At 35.9% G+C, this 25,495-nt stretch overlaps 1 protein-coding gene across 1 annotated transcript in view; it reads left to right on the top strand.

Moving 5' to 3' along the window:
- IL31RA (interleukin 31 receptor A) overlaps positions 1–23,338 on the top strand; it is a 32,144-nt gene extending 8,806 nt beyond the window's left edge. Inside the window, exons 2-16 of the mRNA XM_079330624.1 lie at positions 1,224–1,305; positions 1,824–2,120; positions 3,554–3,674; positions 5,105–5,268; positions 6,390–6,541; positions 9,061–9,232; positions 9,857–9,939; positions 10,478–10,694; positions 11,897–12,079; positions 14,773–14,874; positions 16,241–16,387; positions 18,319–18,459; positions 19,409–19,502; positions 20,988–21,066; positions 21,909–23,338. Coding sequence (XP_079186750.1) covers positions 1,254–1,305; positions 1,824–2,120; positions 3,554–3,674; positions 5,105–5,268; positions 6,390–6,541; positions 9,061–9,232; positions 9,857–9,939; positions 10,478–10,694; positions 11,897–12,079; positions 14,773–14,874; positions 16,241–16,387; positions 18,319–18,459; positions 19,409–19,502; positions 20,988–21,066; positions 21,909–22,508 — 2,604 coding nt within the window. The 5' untranslated portion in view covers positions 1,224–1,253 and the 3' untranslated portion in view covers positions 22,509–23,338. The remainder of the gene's footprint in view (positions 1–1,223; positions 1,306–1,823; positions 2,121–3,553; positions 3,675–5,104; positions 5,269–6,389; positions 6,542–9,060; positions 9,233–9,856; positions 9,940–10,477; positions 10,695–11,896; positions 12,080–14,772; positions 14,875–16,240; positions 16,388–18,318; positions 18,460–19,408; positions 19,503–20,987; positions 21,067–21,908) is intronic.
- The last annotated feature ends 2,157 nt before the right edge of the window (positions 23,339–25,495 follow it).

The following is a 25,495-nucleotide window of genomic DNA, read 5'->3' as shown; positions in this document are numbered from 1 at the left end:
GGCTCTCAATAGCAAGACAGACATGGACATACCAGAGAGAGCTCAGGGAATAGCCACAATAACAATTAATGTGCTGGAGAATCTGCCATATGGGAGCTGGAACTATTAATCTTGGAGAAGAGAAAGCTCAGAGATCTCATCAGTACCTGAGGGGAGAGTGCAAAGAGGGCAGAGCCAGAATCTCTCCAGTGATAGGACCAGAGGTGCTGGGCATAAGCTGAAACACAGGGGATTTCTTCTGAACATCAGGAAATACTTTTTTTTTGCTGTGAGAATGAATGAGTAGTGGAGCAGGTTACACAGAAAGTGTGTGGACTCTGTGTCAAGGGAGATCTTCCAAAGCTGTCTGGACATGGTCCTGAGGAATTGTCTCTAGGAGACTCTGTGGAAGCAGGGATTTTGGATCAGATAGTCTGTAGGGGTCCCTTCCAAACTAACATTCTGTTATTCTGTAAGTGCTGGCAGCAGCACTAGAGGCAAGGAAAGTGTTTGATTTTTGTAATATTTTCTTATGGAACACTACATTCATCAGTCCATTTAGAAGAAATCAGTCTACTACTTTGCTTTCCTCCTCCTTAACATAGAGTCTGAGGTTTTTTGACTGCACAGTAGTTCTGTAGTTCTTTTCTTCAAAAAGAAGAGCAGCGTGAGGTGCCTTCCTTTGTCTTTGCAGAGTGCACTCAGTTGCCAGGGACACTTAACAGGGAAAAAACAAAAAGAATTCACCCTCTTTTGGGTGAAAGGTGACCTGGACTGCTGTCTGCTTCCGGAACAGTTTCTTTATTAGGTGGCGATGAACAAGATAGGCAGATCATTCCTTCTCCAGCAATCTTTCATTTTCAAAAGAATTTGCTGAATGAATCTCCTTAGAAAAGACTGGGCAGGCTGAATGTCAAGTGAATGGAGATGGATTTATTACCAGTTATTTACGTGATCCTTGCAAGATGAAACACTTGAGTGGATTGGGTTGCCCTGAGCAGTGTTTTAGGTACATGTATCTTTCTCTTTGTTGTAAGAAATGTATGCAACTTGTCTTAGTAAAGCTGGATCAAATTTCTTCATTGTTTAGGAAAGTGGCACTTAGACAAAGTAATACTTCACTGGAATACTAGTGAGAAAAGCTGAATAACATTATTAATTCATACACAAATGCTAACAAAGTATTAAAAGGGCATTTTCACTTTGCTTTTAAAAATAAAAACATTGTTCTTATTTTGTGACAGCATTTTCTGCCCATACTTATTGAGAAGGAAATGTTCAGCAATTTGATTTGGATGTTTATTCTGCTCTGCAGCTCTGTAGCAGGTATGCTTCTGGATTATTAACATCTGTCTTGCCATAAAAAAATTTTCCAAAAGATAACATACTCCAAATAATATGTTGAAGAGTTCTGAAATAGATTGCAGCTTAGTTGTATACATTAGCCTTACTGATTTAATGTCTATTTTGATATTGTGAGTAGTAGTGATAAATGCACGTAAATTACATGCATGTATTTTACATATTGGAGTGTTTTATAAAAACAGGCTTAACTAGCCTTATTAATTTAGGTCTATTAAGAAAGTATCTGAGTGGAAACTTCCTCATTATTTTTGTGAAGTTGTTCAAACATCACTCTGATGTAATACCTATTGTTTTACAGTAATTAATGTGAACTGCATTTTCACACAGCAGTGTCTGATTTAAATGACTAACTGAGCATTTTATTTGACTTCTGTATGAAAAAAAAATAAATTATCTATAGACAACAAAGCAACTTATCCTTTTTCCATTAGTATTTTAAGTGGAATATGGCTATGTGACGTCTTTGATTTTGTTTTTAGATGATAACTCTGTCAGAGATGCTGACATCTTTCCTTCATCTCCTGTAATTGAAAGAGGATCCTCCCTGGAACTGTCCTGTGTTCTTAGAAAGAACTACATGCCTCAGAGAAATGCAAGCCACATCATCTGGAAACTGAATGATACCTTGATTGCTCCAGAAAACTATAACATTGTGAATGACACTGTATCTAATATAACCATCCATAATTTCACTTACAGCATAGCTTATGTGAATTGTTACATGAAGTACTTGGACAAGGAACTACCTTTGGCTCACACAGAAGTTAAATCTGGGTGTAAGTAGAAAGGCAGAATAAATAATCTTATCACTTTTTAATAACTTACTATAATAATTTTACTTTTGAAACAGTACTTTTGGTTGTGACATTTTAACACATATATTCAAGTATGTCTTTCTACGTATCTGTCTCTCTACCTATCTGTCTATCTATTTTTTTTTTTTTTCCTGAAATAAAACATGAAATTACCAGCACTCCTTACTGACACAGACCTGTAGCCTCTCTGACCCTGACTTTTGCCCAGCTGAAGTTTTCTGTTGAGTTTTAAAGGTTGTGGGGTCTGTCCCTTTAGTTACATCTTTCTAGCATAGCCAACTTTAGCTTTCTCCAGAGAGGATTTTCTCTCTAATCCTCTCTTCTAAAGAAATTATAATTACGCTCTGTTATGGAGAAAGTGTATACATCTTTTCACTTTCTCTAATTTATTGAACAGATTAAATCCAGATTATACTAACATATGCCTGGGGATCCCATTCTAATAAAGAAGCAATAAAAGCAGAACATCTGTAGAAAAAAATCCAGCAGAAGGTCTTGCTTGTCTGTAAAGCTTAATGTGCTGTAAGCCTGTTGATAAAAGAAAGATCTTTTAGAAGATTATAGATAATTCTATTAGATGGGGCAGAAAGATACTGTTTTGAAAAGAGAGCTTTTTCAACCAGTTTTTTTCACTGGGCATAGTTCTCTTTTTTCCTACTCCAGTTTCTTCTAAGAAGAAAATGAGCTGTAACAAAGAAGTCTTTCAGTGTGCTACATTTTCATGGATGACTTCAGACTATAGACATTGCAGAAGATGGGTTTTTTTTTGTGCTATCTTGCTTGTAAGATATAGAGAGTCCAGAATTACTGATCTCTTTGAGGTCACATAGATCTGTTTCCCAGGAACTTGTCTTCTGCACTCTTGAGGCTGTGCAGGTTTCTCAGATTTGGGTTTTCCACAGGGTAAACAATTAGATATTCTGGGAAAGAACCAAAAGGAGTTCTGTCTTTCAGAAAATACTCCTTTTTTTTTTTTTTTTTTTTTTTTTTTTGCTTTTGCTGTTTTTTTGTTTTCCTCTCACATTCTGGACTCACCTTAAACTACAGGTGTGTTATGGTGGGAGACAAGGTGTGTGTATGCTTTGATTTTCAAGACAGTATATGCAGTGGTTTGATATATAATAGTTACAGACATACTGCCTTTGGGAACGCTAAGTAAAGTATTTCTGAGAAATAATTGGAGAAAATCTGTCTTCTCAGGGTAAGAAAGAGTGGTTGAATGGTTTGAATTTTGGTTTTGTGGGGAGTTCTGAGGGCAGTGAGGGATGATGAAATGAAGTACTGTGAAGACACTGAATGAAGTTTGCCATAATTGCTTTTTGAGCAACAAAATCAGGTTTACATGAAGTTACTTATTTTTACTGAATATTTTTTTTAACCTTTTGTCATTATAGTTCGTCCAGACATTCCAGAAAATATTTCTTGCATTTATTTCTATGATGTTAACCTTACCTGTACTTGGAATGCAGGAAGAGAAACAAGTTTTGCAACAAACTATACTCTTCATCGAAAACAGTAAGTACTAGACATGCTGGACACTGGGTTGCTGGGATATGACAACCAGCTCTCTTCCTCTCTCCTCCTGACTTCTGTTTGAAGAAAACTTGAAATCATTATGGAGATGGAAGTCTTGCCATTTCTCAGTAATTTAAATTGATTAATTCAGGATTGGTAATTGTTGAAAATACTTGCAGTCTGATACCTTTTTGTGTTCTGTGTAAAAGAAGTAAGCATTCTCAACCAATCTTCAGTAGAGAAATATTTGTATCAGAACTGATACTCACTTGTTCCTTTGAAGTAACATTACTAATAAGATTGAAAGTTGAGTGAACATATACGCAAATGAAAGAGGACTTTTATGGGAGAGTTTCCCAGAAACTTTCTATGTAATGAACTAACCTCATTTTGGGTATGTAAAAAAGATTGCTTCCTCTTTTGCTTAAAAAAATTCCCATCAAAATTAATTAATCTACTGCTTTACTGCAGTATCCTGCTTGACTCCAATAGTATTGAACCTGGTGACTCTTGGAGTCATAATGATTCATTGGAAAAATCCAGAGTTGTCCTTTTGGATTGCTTGGGGATTTCTGTTTACAAATGCAAAGTATTTGGTTTCATGCTTTTCAGGGTAGGCTCACAGACACTTGTGCTTCTTTACATTTCTGTTAGATTTTAAATGTTGGTTAGGAGCTTGCTTTTTCATAAGTGACTGTGAAAATGGTGAAATCAATATTGTTCCAAGGCAGACTTCAGATAGGATTTTGAAGGTGATAGCACAGATTTGTCCCAGATGCACTTGTCACTTCATAGTGCTGCTTTTACTAGTGCTCTTTTTCTGCCTAACCAAGACTCCAGGTAATACTGTTGCATGAGGAAATTTCTAAAATGCCTAAAGTTATTCTTGAGAATGGGAAGACATTCAGACTATGGAGGGTACTCTTTCATATTGCACTAGTGTATACTATCCTTTTAAATTGTAGGGTAGGAAAACTTCTTTTGTTTTATCTCCATTTTACCTTTGACATTTTAGGCTTCTACCTTTATAATGTAGAACTTTCCTACTACTTCTGGTGTTTCTGTATTTTATAACTTAGCTGCATTTGTGAAGCCAGAATCTAAAACACCATTGAAAGCACATTTCAGTATTATTTCTTCCTGTATAAGCACAGAGTTTTTATTAACCTCAGAGTGAATTGGATTGCAGAACTGTTTCTAGCCAAATCCAAGCATCTCCCTAGCTGAGTTTAGCATGTAACTACAAAAGCACTGTTACAAAGGGGCAGGGAAATTTGGAAGTTAGTTCGTACAAACATGTTGTCTAAAGATGTTCACTGGTAAAAATGTCTTGCAATCTCAAGTATACATAAATAATAAGCTAACAATTTATTTGAATTATTAAAATATATTGCTTTCGTTTCTAACTACTTTTGTTTTTCTCTTTTTAGGATGCATTCTCAATATTCAAAGTCCTGCCAGAATGCAACAGAGTCGTGTTCATTTTTTCCTCCAGACAATGATTATAATAATGATTTTTGTTTTCAGGTGAAAGCTAAAAATGTTTTGGGTGAATCCTTAACAGAATGTGTTCCTATACCTTTGCAAAAAATAGGTAATTAATAAAGATTTAATTTATGACCTTTCCTTGTAAAATTTTTCAAGTTGGCTGGTGTTATAGCAGCAATTTTCAGCAGTTTCTTGGTCTTACTGTGAGGTGGTGAGAAATGTCAGGGTGATGTTTTCATGCTATGCAACATCTAAGTGCAACAATATTTCTTTAAGCTAACATCTGATATATCCATTATAAATTACTAAGTTTTTAATTATTTAGAAGTAAAAGCCATATATTAAAACTTCTCATCAACCTAATTGGTACTTGGACTCTAATATTTCTGAGTAGTACCAAATATAAGTGCAACACCTACCTGTGATGAATAGTGATATTATAACTTCTCAAGCTCCACCCATCATTTGCTCTGCTATTCTGCTTTGTGGTTAGGAGTGTTAAAAAAACTCACCTGTTCTATGTGCAATAATGATTGCATAAAGGAGCAGTAACAATACTTTGTCAACCTCTTCTGCCTCTGCCCTGTGCTTTTCCTCTGTTCATTTTGGTGGTGTAGTTAATCAGTAACTGTTATAACTGACTGCTTTTTGCTGCAGCACTCATCATCAATCATATCCTTTATTTCTGTATTCAGAACTGCTCTGACTCCTTATTACTCTTCACTCTGTGCCAGACATATCTTTTTTCATTGTTAGTCCATTCTTTGCCCATCATCTTCTTTACACTTCTCTCCCTTTCAGATCCTTTTCAGCTGAATTCTTTCCTCATCTGCTGTTCTGTCTTTGACATCCCAGCTCTGCTTCATTTGTTTTCCTTGCTGTTGTCTCTGGGTAATATTTTTCATGGCTGATACAAATTAAAGACATCTGCACATCTATTTGAGAGAAGGTTTGTGAGGAGAATCACAGAAAGGCTTGGGTGGGACACCTCCCACTAGACCAGATTGTTCAAAGTTCCATGTAATTAAGTCAGTTATGTGTACAATTTCTCTTAAACATAGTTTCCCATATGTAGAATTATGTCTATAAAATAAACTATCACATGAGTACTCTGATAGGATGTATGTTATTTGAATAAGGGTTTAACTTTTTGGAACACAGACAGAGAAATTCTGAACTTTTATAGAACCATTTTCCACTCTTAATGTTTTTGTTTCTTCATTCTAGAGAAATTTGCCCCTCCTGAAATACTTTCAGTCAAAAAAATCCCTGGCATAAAGCAGTTACTTACAGTAACCTGGAAAATGCCTGAGAAGATTATCCCTTTAAAATCCATAATTTGCCAGCTTCAATACAGAAACCTGTACTCAAACTTTACCGTAAGTTACATCATTTTTCTTTTGCATGCCAATTTCTTTTTGAGTAACTTGTTAGTATTACAAGAATTTGAGTAGAAAAAAGATAACAAGTTGTTTGAAATAATGGTTATAATGTTGTTATTTTAGTGGAATGTTATCAGGTGCTTGATCTTAAGAACAATGTTTTTTGGGTAGTTCTTTTTCTTTTGGTCATTATCTGTTTTGGTACATATTGTGCTTCTCAGTATTATTCTGTGGAAGGATGAGGGATGACCCTAGGCCAAGGGATTACACATGCAGTCAGTAACAGTATTTTATTTTTCCCTTACATTCTGGTGTTGCAACCAACATTCACTCAGAACTGCTGTATTTGAATCTGATTAAGATGGAATAATGTTAAATTTATTTTAAAGTGAATGTAAATACAGATTTTGCAAGGTGGAAAATAAAGGAAGTTATTTTTTTGTCTTTCTGACACTTAAATTGAATGGTTGTAAAAAACCCCAGTATTTTCATATTTCAGATGATCTATTCCGATGGCCTCAATATGGAAGGGATTATGTTTATAGTTTTACTGTTTCTTCTTCCAAATTAAAGAACTGGCTAATTTTCTTGGATTGTTTTTTAAGTTCATTGAACTGAGATATCTGCCTTGATATTAGTATTTTATGCACTACATGTATAATTTTGGGAGAGCAAAATCCATCAAGGTAGTCATTGGAGCTTTAAAGAAGTTTCTAATATTAAAGATGAATCTAACTATCATCCCTCTCACATTCTCAAGCATCGTTACTGTAAATATGACATACTAGCTCTTGGATTCAGGATATAATATTCATAATGACTGGATGGGCAGGATGGCTCAGGTCCAGTTCAGGTATTAGCAACTGAACTAATGATTATTTAAAAGATCTATTTGGAATGTTTATCCCTTTGGAGCCAAGGCACTGGTGTCCTTGTGACACTTACATGCTATGAAGTCCTTTCCAAATGTTTTTAACATTTGGAGAGGAGCTCGTAGTCCTTGGAGGGCTACAGCATTACTGTATATTGTATTTTTCAGTCCCTGCATTACAAATCACCTGTCTGGTTTTCTTGCTATCAAATACACTCTATGTCCATTTGCTTCCTCAGCTCACATCTGCCTTTTCACATAGACCATTCCAGAAGAAGCAGTAGCTATCCATGACTAGTAAAGACATAGGAGCTGTTTCTCTGTCAGCACATATATGCAAAAAAAAAAAAAAAAAAAAAAGAAGAAACCCCAAAACCAACTCCCAAAAAAACCTAACTAAAATATGTTTGATCAAATGACAAATATCATCTTGCCCTTTAAAGTCATCCAACCAAACCAGTCTAAATAGTTTGGTGTGAACTGTTTTTACTGAGTGAAAAACATGTAATCTGGTTTTGTATTTGCATATCCTAAATTTCTAAGTTTCTAATTATAATGCAATATTGCTAGCAGTCTTTTGGCAAAGTAACTAAAACCTAGTACGAGGTGTCTCCAATTCTATGTCAGGTTCTCCCAGAGGTTGATAATAGTTTTGGAACTCTTTTTATTGTAGATTTTTTGCAGAGTCTGTCACCTACAGTGGTTTGGAGAGCCCTGAATTAATTCTCATAGAAGCAGGTATTTTTTGACAGTGAGTTTCTTGAGATCACAATAGACTAAAATCTTCAGTTACATGAGGCAGTGCACTTCCCATTATAGTGCTCATATGACTGGGAGTCTGCTTTCGTTGTAGTTGTTACAAATTGTTATAGTACAGTCTGCATTGTTATAGACTGATTCACTTTTCATTGGAAGGTTCAAGTGATGGAAGCCAATAATTTCTTCACTGTGTTTTAGCCCTGTTGTGAGTGTTGAAGTGAATGAGATTCCTTTAAAAAAAGAGAAATTATTCCCATTGTCATTACTTTTCTGAAAATATACCACATAATTTATTTCTCACACCTCTTTCTTCACCACTTACAGGCTTCATCTTATTTTTACCTCTTGGTACCAGAATTTTTGTCTTTTCATTTGCCTTTTTATTTTAATCCTATGCTGATAATCTTTGGGACAGGTCCCAGCCACACTATTGTAAGGCTAAAAGCTAGAAGGCCTTGTAACTCAAAAAAGACAAACAAGATAGGAAATAAGTACCCAGATGACTCACAAACTGTGGGGGAATTGCTTCCCCCAGGATGCTGTTGTGGGACATTTAGCAATAACTGCTTGCTTCCCACCAGTGGGAATTGCATTCCTTCAGCAGCTTCTCTGCACAGCTGCTCTAGAATCATATCTGAGCTGCCCACTGTTCAAGCCACAGGTTAGTCAGTAGAGATCTAGTTTGGGATCAAGTTTTTCACTTGATTCACATCCTGGAATTTTACAGGAAGAACAAAAGTGGTATACAGGAAAATGAAGTATAATACAAGCAATCTCGAGTGAGGTGAGATACACAAAAACTGCATCTTTTTGTGATTTTTAAAGGAAATATGTTATATATTTTACGCAATGTTATATCAATTTTTGTTTATGTATCTATTTTCAGGAATTTGTCAATGTCTCACTGAATTCTAAGAAGGGCCATGTAATAGGGTCATGTAACCTCACAGGTCTGTGGGACTCCACAGACTATGCTGTTGCCATTCGGTGTATCAATAATGAGTCAGTATTTTGGAGTGGATGGAGTGGGGAGAAAAATGGAAGCACAGAAGAACGAGGTAAGCTGCCTACCTGTAAAAGTTTTCTTCTATTATACTTTGAGGCATTAGGATTTAGTAGGAAAAAACTGTGTTTCAGTGTATTATCCTCTGTTGCATTTAGAATCCCGTTGCTTAAACAGAACATGTGTATTTTGCTTAGAGACAGAAGAGGAAAACTGAAAGACAACAGTAAGTATTAGAGGAGATTTGAAAAGTGATTCAAACAACATAGGGCTAAGGAAGAAAACAGATAAGCAGACAGTGAAGAGTGAAAATTAAGATGCAGATGAAGATTTAACAATGGCAAGTAAGATAGTAGCATAAAAGTAGTGCAGTGGGTATGTTCAATGAAATAAATTATAAGTAGAGAAATCAAAATGCCAGTTATAAAACAAGACTAGAAAATCTCTTCTAGGAGACTCTAGAACTTAACAAATAAAAGCAAGCAGCAGAAACTTATGGAAAGAAAGAAGTACCCAATTAGGGAAAAAAAAGACATAGCACTACAGAAGAGAAAACTTACTTTTAGTAAGTTTCTCTGACACTCTATGTTTGAAACCTTTTGATTGTTTTCACTACATTAAACTATTTTTTACATATAGCAACAAATTGCAAGTTGTTTTTTTTTTTGTCTTTAAATAGCTCCTTCAGGAAAAGTGGATTTGTGGAGAGTAATTGAGTCTTCACGCTCATCTAGAAATAGATCTGTACATCTTATGTGGAAGGTATATAATTTTTTTGCTAATTGATAATCATATTGATATGCTGTAGATTATGTTGTATTTAAATATTTTAGTGTTGTAGGACATATAACTGCCAGAGGCATTTGCTGTTATCAGAAAAAAACCCAACAAAAAGTGTTCACTGAACTAAATGAGAATTGAAAAGGCTTTTTTTTTTTACTGGATGGTAGATTAATAAAGTTTTGTAATCTGTGTGGAAAGGGATCATTTAATTATGTTCAGATCATTCGAAGTCCTTAAACTTCATTTAAATAATTCAGTTTACCACAGCTGTGTTTAAATTCACTTTAATCTTGTAGTAAAATGACCAAAGGCTCTTTGCATTTCAAATCTCAGCATTTGACTTCTGAAATCCATCAAGGAAATTGTTGCAACTGTCTGTAGTGAAGATGGATCTGAAGATAATACCTTGCTTTTCTAAATAGAGTATAATAGTTTTGTAATTTGGTATTTAATACAGCATATATTTTTGCTTGTGCAAATAGCACTGTGAAACACGACTGTATATTTTTTTTAACAGCCATTAAAAAGCTTTCCACCTTCTGGGAGAATTCTAGGCTACAAAATACAGTATTTTCCAGAAAAAAAGACTGCACATAAAACGACAAACAACTCTACTGAAAAGAAAATCACCTTACTTTTAAATGAAGAGGCACATATAATATCTGTCACTGCCTATAACTCTGCTGGAGAGTCTCCTGAAGCTATTTTGAGGATTCCATCCATTGATGAAAAATGTAATATTTCTCAATGTCTTATTTTTCTCATTAATGAAAAAGTGGTTTTCATGATGTCTGTTTATGTTCTGATACAGTAGAAGCAAAATTGGGCTAAGGACTTCTGTCATACATATCTATGTATGTCTTGTCATGTTTTGCTTCATGGATCATATTTCTGCTATAGACAATTACTGTTGGGGGTTTGGTTTTGAGATGCAGTTGTTAAGATATGAATGCTTTGTGATATCTTATTGAAGCTTTATTACTTTCTGAGGGTTTTTTTGGCTGGTTTAGGTGTATTTCCTAAATTTGGACCTCTCAAAAAAAATCTATGGAATGCTACCCAATTCTTTTGCATCCCATTGTTAGCTCATAAGATTGGTTATCACAGGGTACTATTGCAGAGTATTCAACAACATCATTCAAAGATATGATAAATAGAAGACTCTGAGTTGTATTAGTGGAAGCAGGAAGAGAAGCCTGGTGTTTATCCTCATTTCACATGCATTCCCAGAGTATCCATCCCACTCACTACCAGGCTTAGGAAGCTGGTCTGCTCTAGCACAAGAGATGCTCTTTAGCTCCTGTGTTAAATTCTAATACTACTTTGAGCCTAGTGTTGCAACATCCTGCTGCCAGCCATGATCTGATAGAGACTTTGCATTTGACACCCTTGAATCACTTCTAACATCAGTTGTTCATGATGTAAGTGCAAGTGTCCACCTGGAACTGCTCAATCAAATTCCATTTCTATCAGAAAACTGGATATATAGATTTAATGCAATTTTGTTCTAGAGGTTGCTGACTACCTCCCTACACACTTTTGCATCCTGTCAAAAAGGTTTTTCTGACTTTTTTACGCTGTGATGTGCTCTCCCCCCACCAGATAAATCTCTCTTTTTCTTTGCTTCATCAGATCTCTTTTGCCTCTGCTTTGCCAGGTTGAGTTTTCACTCAGACTTTCATGAGCTCTATTCTTCAGGCTGATGGTTCACCTTTACTTCAGTGTCATTCTTGCTGACTTGCTTTCCTGTACTATTGCCTTTGTCATCTCTATCAAAATTGCTTATAAGCTACCTGCAAAATTGGCAGTAACTTGGTTTATAAAGTTTTACACACTGTGAGATTTTAATTCTGAAAGAGACTGTTTTTGAATTCTGTGTGTGCTTTTCAAGCTTTTATGAAGACAGAATTGCTGATATTTTCTATTAAATTTTTAGCCTATCATGTGATTGAAACAGTGATGACCTCTACAACAAATGAGGAAGTGGTGGTGCAATGGATAACCTCTGAGCCAGAAACAATGAAATATGTGGTTGAGTGGTATGAGGAATTGGAGATGGACCCTTTCAGTAGATCGTGGCAATATGTATCAAATTCTACAGAGTGGAAAAATAACAAAAGTATGTGTATCAGTTACAGCTCTAACAATGTACAGATGTATTTGTAGTAGATTGGAAAGAACAGACATGGATGAACTTATGCAGCTTTTCTCAGTTTTTAAACATAACAGTATTATTACATGTTTTATTGAAATCTCTGCAGGTAATGTGATAGCATTTTCATGTTTCATGCATCATGCAAGGTAGTGTTTGCTCCCATATAAGACTAGGCTACAGAATTGTGTTAAATGAGTTCTGTGGCTTGATCTTACGTCAGTAGGGACGCCTGTGACTGATGTCACCGATGTGACTCTTCTAGCAGAGAAATCTATTTAAAAAAAAAAAAATTAATATGGGAAAAGTCATGCTCCTTCATGTGTTTTAGAGAGAGAAGATCATAGTCCTCCATGGGCTGCAGGGGGACAGCCTTCTTCACCATGATCTTCACGACAGGTTGCAAAAGAATCTTTACATTCCTTGTTCCAGTGTGTGTTCTGACTGACAGGAGACAGTCCTTGTTGAATTTCTCTGACATGGATCCTTCCCACTGGCTGCAGTTATTCACAGACTGCTCCAGCATGGCTTCCCTGTGAGGTCACATTATCCTTCAGGCATCCACCTGCTCCAGTGTGGAGTCCTCCAAAGGCTGCAGGTGAATGCTCCACTGTGGGCTCATTCACACATCACAGTCCCTTCAACTCAAGTTCTTGCTGGAGTTCCAGCCTGTCCAGTACATCAGCACAGAAACAGCAGCACTGTACCAGCTAGCCCAGGCACATCCCCATGGCTGTTGTCAAAATGATCTCAGGCACAAATCAGTAAGGTGTTGAGCAGTGCAAGTAGCAAAAGCAAAAAGTGCCCTCTATCACTAGACTCTAATACCCAGTCAGACAAGCAAGCCTCTTGTCAAGCACAGGAGCCTGCATGTCAGCAGGCTGAACAACACTAACAGCTGTGAGTTCAGTCTAGTACATACCAATCAAATCTGTCATCATCTCAATAGTTTGACTCCTGCCTGGCTCCCCAAAACAGACTGTCATGGTTTAACCCCAGGCAGCTGCCTGCTCAGTGCTGTGCCAGTGAGATCAGGGAGAGAAAACCAGCAGGGTAAAAGTGGGAGAACTTGTGGGTTGAGATGAAGAGACAGTTTAATAGGGAAAGCAAAAGCCCTGCACACAAGCAAAGCAAAACAAGGAATGAGTTCAGCGCTTCCCATGGACAGGCAGGTGTTCAGCCATCTCCAGGAGAGCAGGGCCTGTCACATGTAATGGTGACTTGGGAAGACAGACACCACCACTCCAAATGTTCCCCCCTTTCTCCTTCTTTCCCCACTTTATATGCTGAACATGATGTCACATGGTCTGGAATATCCCTCTGGTCAGCTGGGTCACCTGTCTTGGTTCTGTCTCCTCCCAATCTCTCAGGCACTCCCAGTCCCCCTCACCAATGTGGCAGTGTAAGAAACAGAAAAGATCTTGGCTCCATGTGAGCTCTGCTCAGCAATAACAAAAGCATCTCTATATTATCAATCTTGTGTTCAGTACAAATCCAAAACACAGCCCCATGCCAGCCACTGGGAAGAAAATTAACTCTACCCCAGCTAAAACCAGCTGGGGTAATGTAGATAAAATGGCCATTGCAATAGGTGTAAGGGACTGAAAGAGCAGCAGAAAGCTGATATAATTCAGGGATCTGTTGATAGCCATTATTCTTGCTGAGCAAGCTGCAGAGCTTGAGAAGAATGATCTAGGAAACCCATTACTCTGGTTTCATTCCAGGGGATATAAAGCTTCAGATTTCTCAGATCAGCTCTGTCAGAGTTGATGGGAGTTTTGAGTAGTAGGTGCATCCTGAAACTATGTCCTGAAACATAAAATTCTACTGGAGAGATCTCACTTGGGACAATTGTACCCTTTAGTAAGGCTTGGAAGCAGATCTGCAGTTGGCGGGACTGGAACATCAGTGTAGAATAATAGAATAATAGAATATTCTGAGTTGTAAGTGGCTGAGAAGAACCACTGAAGCTTGACTCCTGACCCTGCACAGGACACCCCACAAATCACATCATGTGCCTGAGAGCATTGTCCAAATACTTATCGAACTCTGTCAGGTGTTCAGCTTGGTGCTGTCACCACTTCTCTGGGGAGCGTGTTCCAGTGCTCAGCCTCCGTCTGGGTGAAGAACCTTTTCCTAATATCCAACCCAAATCTCCCTTGATACAGTTACTTGCCATTCCCTTAGGTCCCAAGTGTTAAGAGTGGGGAACACCACTGCTGTTTAATCTGATGTATGAGACAAAGTTGTCTCCTGCAGAACAGCAAGCATAAAGATAAGAGAAATTAAGAATACTACCTTCAAGTGTAATTTTATACTGGCTATTTGAAACTAGAGACTTCCTCTAAAACCAAAGAGGGTTTCGAGATGAGTGAATGGATTCATATAGAGAAATTGTATGATGCTGAAGTATAATTACCCATTCAAACTATTTCTAGTGAAAAATGAGTCAGGAACCATGTGCTTACAAATACTAGTATGAAAAAAATGTGTTAAAGCCAGTTATGAGAATACAAATCAATAATTGCATATTGTGCTTGCTACAGAGTTGAAGAAAATAGTTGGAAACAGTATATTTAGAATTCCCTTGTGATTTATATTTTAATTGTGTTAACAGCACATAGAGATTGTATGTAAATATTATTTTCTTTCCTTTTTAGAAAACTTTAAAGCATTTGTATGCTATAACATCTCGGTATATCCTGTTTATGGAAGTAATGTAGCAGCTCCATCTTATGCACAAATCTATGCTCAAGAAAAAAGTAGGTATTTTAAAGTAATCATGTTGTGAAAGATGCATTGTAGTCTGTTTCTCAGGGTGTATTATATTTGGCTGATTTGGTACTACCATTATTGGAAAAAGAGATGAAGATGGTGGAAAAGACCCAGGTTTCAGGGTTCCTGATTTCTGTTCAGTTCAGTGACAAAATTGTAAGAAAGTATTCATCTTGTGATACAGGTACATTACTGCTTGCACCCACTAATATTTTGTGAAATTTACATATTGTTTACAAAGCATTTGGAAAGAGTATAGCTGCAAACATGAAAGGATTTTTAAAACTAGCTATCTCTTCAGTGTTAGAGCTCATTCAGATATATAATTATACTTCATTTTAATGCTTGATTACATTTGTCAGTCTTAATATATGAGGAAATTCTAGTCATAAAATAAAACAGCTAGTTTGAAATATTTTATAACGTAATAAAATATTTGCAGTCTTGTACATGAAAAATGGTAAGAAGACATGATGTTTGTAATTGGACAGAAACTGTGGATGAAGCAGTGTTTTGCAGGGGAAGGGATAATGTTTCTTTATTTGTAGAAGTTTGTTGTGAATTCAGTGATTTATACAACAAGCTATAAGAATGTAGTTTACCTATTTTAAGATTCCGTGTGAAAATGTTGGTTGGTGTGTGTCTGCATGAATAGGTCTACGAAAATGTGCATGCACACACAGTACAATGCACCACTAAAGAGCATTAATTGCTGGGGGGAGGCAGTGGAGTATTTTATGTTTGAGTAATAATTACTAGCACAGTGTTTTGAATGCTTTCCTGTTTATAGGTAGCTGTGACAACACTCAAGGTTGTTAGAGAATGGGAAGGAAGTTAAATGTTTTAGAACTACAACAGAGATAACTTTTTCTTCAAAGTTATGAGCCATGTGTGTGAGGTGGTACTGTGTAAGTAGAAAGGCTTTGTTTAGGTGATGAGCAAAGCTGAGGATGCTGGGGGTGCTGGAGATGCTGCTTGAATCCCAGCCAGAGACTGCAAAGGCAGTGGCCTGGCACCTGAGTTCCCCCACAGGAATGCACAGAGGATAACTTTCCTCTTGACCTCTCCCTGATGTTGTAACAATAGAGCCTTTTAATGATCTCAAGATACTTGAATACAGTAACACCTAGAACTATGCAAACGCCAGAACAGATGAGGGGAAGCTTTATTGGAAGAATTTCTGCAATAAAGAGAGTGAGAAAAGTTAAGGACTGTCAGAGCACTTAGGTTACATATTTTCTCATGCATACATTTCCCCTGATGCTACTGTAGGGGTAAAATAACAGAGGCAGATACCACTGTAGTACACTGACTGTTTTACTACTTTTGTTATTTCATAATACTTCTCTATAGAGCCATCAGAAGGACCTGTGGCTGATACAGGAATTCTGGGGAAAAATGAAGTTACAATAAAATGGAATGAGATTTCAAAGGCTAAAAGAAATGGATTTATCACTAACTATACAATATTTTATAAACCTGAAGATGGAAAAGAATTGAGTAAGTATACATTAAACAACAATACTTTCAACAGGGTTATGAAATTTTCAATCTCTCTTCTGTCTTTATATACCTTTGAAGTCAATGGATAAAGACATGACAAGAGTAGAGGAGCTAAAATACTTTAGAGAGTCATTAGAGAGTCCTAGATCCATAGATCATGAGGGTTCAGTGAATTTATAAGTTTCATGCATGTCCTTGGAAGGATATGCCTTCAGCTTCTGGAAAAGAATGGTGGAAATTTTCTGTTAAAGTATTTTTTCATGTCAATTTTCTCTTAAAAGCAAATTTGGAAGTAACAGTAAAATAAGCTGCCAAGAAATGGCTTTTTTGGATGTTTTAGATTAGTTTCTTCAAATGTGTGCTTGTACTTTTCTGGTGTGGAGACTGATTGCATAAATTTGAGCGTACTCCTAACCTCAACCTGAGAAATAGTGTCCATACAGTCTGGCATTGTAATGGTTTCTGTTAAAAAATACTTTAGTTTAAATCTCAGTAGAAGCTTTCATGAAAAGTGTTTGGGTGACCTAAACTTTTCTTCCTATATCATTCAGTGCTTCAGATTGTTTGTCCTCCCTTCTTTTAGACATCATTATCAGGCACCTAACACAATCTATTTTGCAAAGTTTGTGGTCTTGCAAGTCTTGTGATGCTTGTTTCTTATGGATATCCAGTTCATACCCAGGGCAAGAGTATTCCTGGTAATTTTTAAGTGTGAAAGAGCTGATTGCTGATTACTTCTGTCAGATTTAGTCATTTGCACACAGTTTTTCCTCCTGTGTTGGTTTCTGAGTAATTTAATGCAGACTGCTTTGTGTGGGTAATCCATGAGACATGGAGCTTCATGTTACAGAGTTGTATTTCTCCATATTACTTCTAATGTAAAGCAGACTGTGTCCTTTTTAGGACTTCACATTCTTTTCCTCAGAAAATTGGTTGTAAATACCAATGCAAGGGAGTTATATTTAAATGGCAAAATGTGCTGTACTGATGTTTTTTGAGGCTTCTTTGATGTCATGTGCTCTTGATAATAGTAGAACATGGGGGTGTGTGCCAAGGTGACTTCCCTGATGACCTTTTAACACTAGAACTTCACTTTCCCACCCTTGACTTAAGAGAAACTCAGTTTATTTTAACTTGGGACATATTGCAGCATAACTATTTCCTGGGTGTTTCTTGATAGAGCTGACAGAGGAAATGAGTTGCCTTTGACTTTATGCACCAGAAAATGTTTTAGTAACTGTAATTTCTTGCATGAGGATGCATTCAGTATTTAGTGTTTGTTATTTAGTAGACAGAAGATGATAGGATACATGCCCTGCTTAAAAAAATTAAAGGTGAAGCACATTACATTAATTTCAATACTGAAGAATGTGTTGGAAACACTGGGTTCTATTCATAAAAGCATTTTGAAACTTGCAAAAAAAAATCCTGTTGATTTTAGGTTTCCTTTATTGGGGTGGTATTCCAGTGCTGATTGATGACATTATTTTGGATGATTCATGTCTAACTACATGTAGTAGAAATACAGTTCAATTTTACAAGCTACAAAAAGTAGCTTGAAGTTCTTAATTTCTGAGCCAACTTTTGGAGGAAATAAAGTTCTCAAAGCAATGCTCTCAGTGATAAACTGCACAAGATCATAATTCACTTATCTTTAATATCAGCAAAACTATTTGTATGTATTTTTAAAAAGTAAGTATGTAATGGTTCAGGTTTTTTTCTCAAACTTTCAAGTAGTACTGATAAATATTGTTTAGTAATTTAGGTTTTGTCTTTTAAAGGACTGATAAGGTTGCTTTATATTGTAAGTTACCTTTAAAATAGTTTGTGATCTGTTATTGTAGAAGTTGCTAAATAAGTGTACAGTTGCCTGATATAACATTACTTTTGTGTGTTTACTGACATAAACCTTCTCCATCTCCAAAAAGATGAAACAGTGAACTCTGATGTTCTGCAATACAAACTGAAGTCCTTACAGGCTAATACACAATATACTGTTCAGATCATGGCAAGCAACAAAGCTGGTGGAACCGTTGGAGAGCAAAAAACCTTCAAGACTTTGAAATTCGGTAAGTAATAATCCAGGTTACTTATTTAAAAAATTGGTTTGGAAGTAAGAAATACAGGACATTGTTGTCTAGGCATTTCTTAAATTCAACTACTGTTGCAAATTCTTCCTTGTTTTGTTCAACACTACTTAAAAACAAATAGAAGTTAACTTAATTTCACTGCCAATCTTACAGACTAAAAAATCCCTCAAAATTAAAGTCAACCCCAAAACTCTTTATTTACTTGTCAGTAAGACTGTGGAGGACTGTGGCTGTGGAAGCAGCAGTGTGTAGCTACCAGCTGTGGGATGGGATGCCTAACAGTTCATTCAAAAGTATTTTCCATCTGAGAGATTTACAATAACCACACATTGTGTTGCACCTAATCTGGTATAGAAGCTTAACTGATAAATGAATGTAGAGATTGTGGCTAGTGAGTGTGTAGGGAAATACCTTTCCATATCTCTTACTATTTGTTTTAGCCAGATTTGACAGGGAAGTTGGTATAATGGCAGCAGATCAGAAGCTCAGACATTTCCTCATTTCAACTTCTGAAAGAATATTCTCACTACATTCCTAAATGCCTCTGGTACTCTGGTGCTTGGAAACTAGCTCAGAAATCTGAGCAGTGTTTTATTCACAGTAACTTTATTTCTTTGTGATTTACAAGCAAATTTTAAAATGCGATAAATCTGTTCCTAAAGCATCCTGGAAAGTCTCATCATGACCTGGTATTCTGGCGCAGTAACTGTGGCTTGTTGGATTCCAGATACTGATCTTTTGACTCATCATAGAATGGGTATTCTACAGTATTCTGAGTAATTTTGGCTAGTTTTGACAAAGCTTTTTAGAGTTGTGCTAATGAAGTGACTTGGATATTAAAAATTAGCTGTCTTAAGGGAATATGTGAAGAAATGACCATATGGACTGATTGGTGTTTTGGTTTTTATTTCTTTGTTTTTCTCTAAAGATAATGAAGATTTCTTTTTTATTGCTATACCTGTTGGGATAAGCGTGTTGTGTCTGATAGGCCTTTGGATAACATGTGTTTTGAAAAAACATGCGTGAGTATATTTGCTACTGTCTAAAACTGAATGCAACCACTAAAAATTAACTTGTAAAATGGGAATTTTCATTAATTTTATAAATGTTGTGTTTAAAACCAATGTCAAAATAGAAAACAAGCAACTGAAGTAACAAATAAATAAATATACAGGTTATACTTTGACTGTATAGTTTATGTGCTATAGTCCAAAAGTAAGTATTATTTTTAGAAAGTTTAGTAAATTGAAACAAAATAAATGAGAGAAACAGATTTACATATCACCTACATCAATTTATGTAAATTGCTGCATACATGCCACTTGCAGTTCCATGGTCATTTAAGTGAGGGGAGCAAACTTAAAGTCAGTTTCTGAAAAATTAATAATGCCAAGAAATAAAAACTTTCTAGACACTTTTAATATGCTAGAATGGTACTAGGGACATATTTCACATAGTCCCTATTACTTATCTTACCTATAACAATATGACTCTTATTGGTTTGTGATACCTCCCTTGAACTCCAAAGGAGTAAGGAAAATACCTAGAAATTACATTTTGTGAAAACATTTGGATACGTGATCCTTGAGTATGCACCTGTAGCTGTTCATGCTTCATAATCCTTTCATCTGCTGTCACGGATGTCCCCTGGCAGATTTTAATTTTTTTTTCTCAAAGCATGGGGATCTAGTAATTCCAAAGATGATGGTAAGGTTTTTTTAAACATTATAAAATATGCTTTTCTTTCACAATAAAAGTGACTGGGTTATTTGGCTGATGAAAAGATTAAAAATCTGAACTATTTTGGGGCATTCTAAGCTATTGGAACCAGTACTGTTGTCAACCGAAGCATCAGGTAACAAGTAAAACTGAAGCAATAATTTCTGTCCCTTTTACTCCTACATCTGTTGAGTGTACTGATTTTTACACAATAAAAACTATTTTTTGATTTTGATGAATATTTTGAGATGCAGTAGAATGTCTGTGTAGATCAAATTGCCATGTGAAAAATCAAACTAAGGACTGAGTTTCGTGAGTGAGCATCATTCATCTGCTGTTTATTTAGGAGCTCAGTGTAGTTTTAATGTGGTGTAGTGCTAGGGCCAGTTTCCTTGAGCAAAGGTCATTGAAGTGGCTTTTCACTGAAGAAACACCCTGAAAAATTATCACAGCAAAATTTGGATACTGTCTTATTTTGGCATGCTTTTATTTAATATACTATTTAATTGAGTAATATAATAACACATATAATAAAAAATGGCCTTTGTGAACTAACAGTTTTTCTGCAATGTCTCTGTAATTCAAGAGATCTTGTTGAGATCTTTTATAATTAAAATCATTATATGACAAACAGTTTTATTAAAAAACATTGTGTTGATACAGAAAAGACTTATTTTATAAAAGTTTGATACTTTAGCAGTATTTGGAATTTTTTGTGATTTGTCAATTTTATTTTTAATAAACTATATCTTTCATAATTTTGGCTAAAATTCCTTTCTCAATTATAGGTTTAAAAAGGTTTGCTGGCCTGATATACCAAATCCTGAAGAGAGCCTTGCAGTGGAATGGCCTCTTGCTTCATCTATGGTAATAGTTGGAATTTTATACATTAAAGAATGGATCAAATGGAGTGAAAATAAATTCTTTTCTGGCAGTCATTTTATTAATCAAACCCCTCCCCCCTCCCTTTATTGAGTTTCAGTATTTTAAAGTGCTAAAAAATGCTCTTTTTTATTATTCCAAAATAATAGAGAAGATGCATCTTCATAAAGTATATTAATCTAATTCTTATAGGATATTGAGAAGTAATGTTTTGAAGTGACAAAGTGGTTGGTATACATGGTTAATTTAATAAAGTAAATTAAACTTGCACAGGCCATTGATTTTATGAAATCAGGTTTCCAGATCTGCATGCCTTCTCTCTTCTGTACAAAAAATGTATTGCAATATATATTAAGATTTGGTATGTGGTTGTATTAACAGTTCTGTCTTTTTATTTTTTGAATATTTATTCCTTATTAAAGTTTTGATGTTTATTTGAATGGAGTGGAGTTGATCAGGTTTACACAGAAAGTGTAATTTATGGATAATGGGGGTTAAACTTTTTCTCAAAAATGTCTGGTTAGACTAGAAAAGATGGACACAATCCAAACTTGATTATGAGCCTTCATGGAAACTCATTCTTCCATTAATCACAGGAAACCTAATACAAAAGTGTTTACCAAATGGACAGAATAACATTGCCTTTTTTAGTACTCATTCACATGTAACTGCATCCCATCTGAAATGCATGTGAACTCTTTACAAGTGAAAGTCTGAAATTACAAGTTAAACTGAACTCGAATAGCAATAATTTATTTATTTAAAAAATGAACTGATACATTATCTATCCCTTTATAACTCTCCAATTTATCTCTTTGTACTGACAGAATAATTCATTTTTGAAGAGAGTGTCATCTCAGACTAGAAGTGTAGACTTTGAAGACATAAATGTTTTGGAATATTGTTTTCCTGAAGAAAGTCAGGAAGGATCACTACTAATAAATTATGAAAACCATGTTTCTGAATGTACTGATATTAGTACAAAAGACATAACTAACAGAGATGAAAAGATACTGTGTAATGAAGAGAATGAAGTTGCTAAACGTTTTTCCCCATCCATGCCTTATATAATCGCTGAGCAATTTACCAGAAGTCAAGCGCATTCAGCTTTGATACCAGTGAAAGAAGCCCAACCCATAGAAATGGCTGGAAATGTTTTCTGTGGATCCCAACACAATCAAATTAAAAATGAAGAAAATTATGATGAAGAAGTTTTAAAGCTGGAAGATTTCAGTGAAAAAGCACTGTTCAATCCATACCTTAAAAATTCGGTTAATACACGGGAATTTCTTGTTTCTGAGAGCTTGCCAGAACACAGTATGGATGAACATAAAAGCCAGTCAAATGTCTCACCTCCTTTTCAACCAAATGTTCCAGGACAATCCTACGTAACACTGGACATGTTCAGACTGGCCAAAGCTCAGTAGCATGAGAAAACTCCATCATAAAATCCTCCTGTGAGATCTCCCTTGGCACTGCTGCTCATAGGCATCCATATATTCTAATGTGGCTGATCTCAGTTAATTTGGATGGGAACACCCTCTTCCTTCAAATAGCTGTGAAGTAATTTTTTACACTGTATGTGTATGTCAGAGTGCATTTTCAGTGTGGATATTTGGGGTTCTTGTTGGTTTGTTTTTTTGTTTTGGTTTGTTTTTTTTACCAGACATGCCAGTAATGAGGCAAAAGAAATAGCTTTTGTTATTTCTTCTTAGTTCTCCTGTATCAGCCTGCTAAAACAAACTGCTATTTGCTGCAGGAGCATCCAGCATTACAAACAGCTCATCTCTTTCTCCCCACACGACCAGTTTCCAAGGCTCAGTTCTGATGGGGAAACATGGGCGAACTTGAACAGAGTCAGAATCTGCTGAATCCTTCCTTCAGTTACATGAAGAAGAAATACTTTCCTGTTCTTATTTCCCTTGATTGTTTTTTATCCGGTTTTATATATCATGTTCCTCTTGTTATACAAATATTTTCTGGATTTCAGTAATTATCTTTTGTTATCCTGACTCTTGAATTAATAGTTTGGCTTATAGTTTCTTGTCTTTTATGAGAGCATATTTGCTATGTTATCTGCATTTTGGAAAATGTGTTATGCTTGCTATGTTGCTTCCTTTCCTTGCTCATGTTTTTAATAATCCTCAGCACTTTGTGCTGTTTTTATTTCTCCTGTTTGTTTCCTGCATTTTAAAACTGCTTACTGAAGACTAACTTCTTATCTTCTTGTTCCTGTGCTTCTAATTTGTTTCAGTTTTCCCAGTTGAGATTTTGATATTTTGAACTGAAAAAAAAAATCAATTAAATATGTCGTCTTGTGTTAGAATAAGCACTAAGAGTTAGGAAATTATTTTTCAGGGAGATAATGAATAAACACTAAGTCTAAAAAATCTTCATGGATACTCTCTAGTAATTGATTTAGTATTAAGTATTTCTACATGAAGGATATAACATTTGTCATTTGTTTTATAATTTTGTTAAGTCATAGATTTAGTTGTAGTTTCCATTTTACAAATCAGCAATTAAGCAGTAAAACACTCGATCACATGAAATTTTTTAACTAGAATGAGACCATTATTAGAAAACTCTTATTGAAATACTCTGCTAAATAACAGGTTTAAAAAGATGGAGAGTCTAAATAAATTGTAGTAGAAGGGAGTGTTCAGTATATAACATATGGGGGATATGGTAATTTTAAGACTTTGAACTATTTTTACAGTACTTAGAGGTGTGATGTCATTATTCTTGTTTGCACAAGACTGTAGTTAACACGACTACAGATCTCTTCCAGGGTAAAAAAGATACAGGAGTTATGGGGATAGAAAAATGAGAGACAAATGTGAATAGGATTAGAAAGCCTTTCCTTTCTGTGCAGGAAGAGGAGTGGAAGGATGGAAAATACATTGTAAGTATGAATGAGGAGGTTGAGCCTTTCCCTGGACGCAGTGGCTATTACTTGCATTGTTTTGGGGAAAACAGTGTGAAGTTTTGCATATAGGAAGCTGCTTTAACTTAGAACAATGTTCCTCTGATTGCCCAGAAAGGATAGGAAAACAATTTCTGCAAATGTTCCTTATACAGAAACACTGATTTCCCTCTCTCATGTTTGTTGAATCACTTTCTCAACCAGTGCTCCAAGATGAAATGCATATATATTTGCTCTTATAAGCCCTTGCTTACTTAGGTAAGACATACTCTGAAATTAGGACAAAGCTTTGGTTAGATAAGTGCTTTTTTCTGCTGCTTCATTTGGTTCTAGACTTCTCACTCACAGCTATGTTGTTGTCTCCCAGGCTCAGAACTCAGTGATTCCATCACAGCAGTTTTTTTCCCTTAAATCTCAGTGTTTATTTTAGTATTACAATGTATAAAAATTAACACATGCAGAGATATTTTGGGCCTTTCTAGAAATTGTTTAGCAGCCATATGAAAGCTGCATATTCTGACTTGCATGTTTGAGACTGTAAAAAGTAAAAATAACACAACCTTTAAGGGATCGCTGGGAGGTTCTTTCTAGGTGGCTTGGGCAGGTTATCCTTGTAATAATTCTTAGGTTTTGGAGGCTGAATATATCCCTTTTTGTCTCACTTTATTTCCTTCCCTATTGATATTCTGCTTTTCTCTCCTCATTTCTCTGCTTTCCTTCCCCAGGATTTTCTCAGAAAAAGCAAAATGCTAGCAGTGGGCTCAATACATTCCAGAAAGTAAGCCTGCCTTTTGCACATGCTTTGGAGTGAAAGCTTCTGGCACTTGGTTTGTTTTGCATTGGGAGTTGTACACTTTCTGACCTTCAGCAGTTTGTCTAACTAACACTGTGAACCATTAAAAAATTAAAACTGAGAAAATGTGTAAATTTTTTTATTGATTTATACTAAATACACAATTTATACATTTTAGATTTTCATATTCACATAGAATAGGTCTCATTGGGACTGCTGTTCTATAGGAGTGCGCTTTAGTCATAGTAATTTTTCTGTGGCCACAGTTTGAATTGGTAACTTTCTCTGAATGTTTAACAACAAAAATTCTACTTAAGTTGTTTTTCAGGCAAGAAAAATAAGTTTCCAAGACAGTTTGTTAAGGAAACAGGTCCTTACTAATTTCTCTGAGCAGACAGTGGTTTGAAAACATCAAAAGGAGCTCAGTCCAGGTGTTGTTTGTTAAGGCCAAGGACTAATGAGCATTTCTCAAATTATAGTGTGGCTGGTGAGGGTGTGTGGGATGCACCACTACAATCCACCACATGACTAAAGCCAGCTCCTCTGGGCACACTACCCCAGGCAGCCCTACAGCCTTGGGATAGGGTGGCTGGAAAGCTGCCCCATGGAAAAGCACCTGGGGGTGCTGGTGGCAGCAGCTGAACATGAGCCAGGGTGTGCCCAGGGGCCAAGAAGGCCAATGGCATCCTGGCTGG

The sequence above is a fragment of the Erithacus rubecula genome (genome assembly GCF_903797595.1).
Source record: "Erithacus rubecula genome assembly, chromosome: Z".
NCBI classification, from domain to species: Eukaryota; Metazoa; Chordata; class Aves; order Passeriformes; family Muscicapidae; genus Erithacus; species Erithacus rubecula.
Note: the sequence above shows the minus strand (reverse complement) of the source record. Positions and strands in the feature narration are given on the sequence as shown.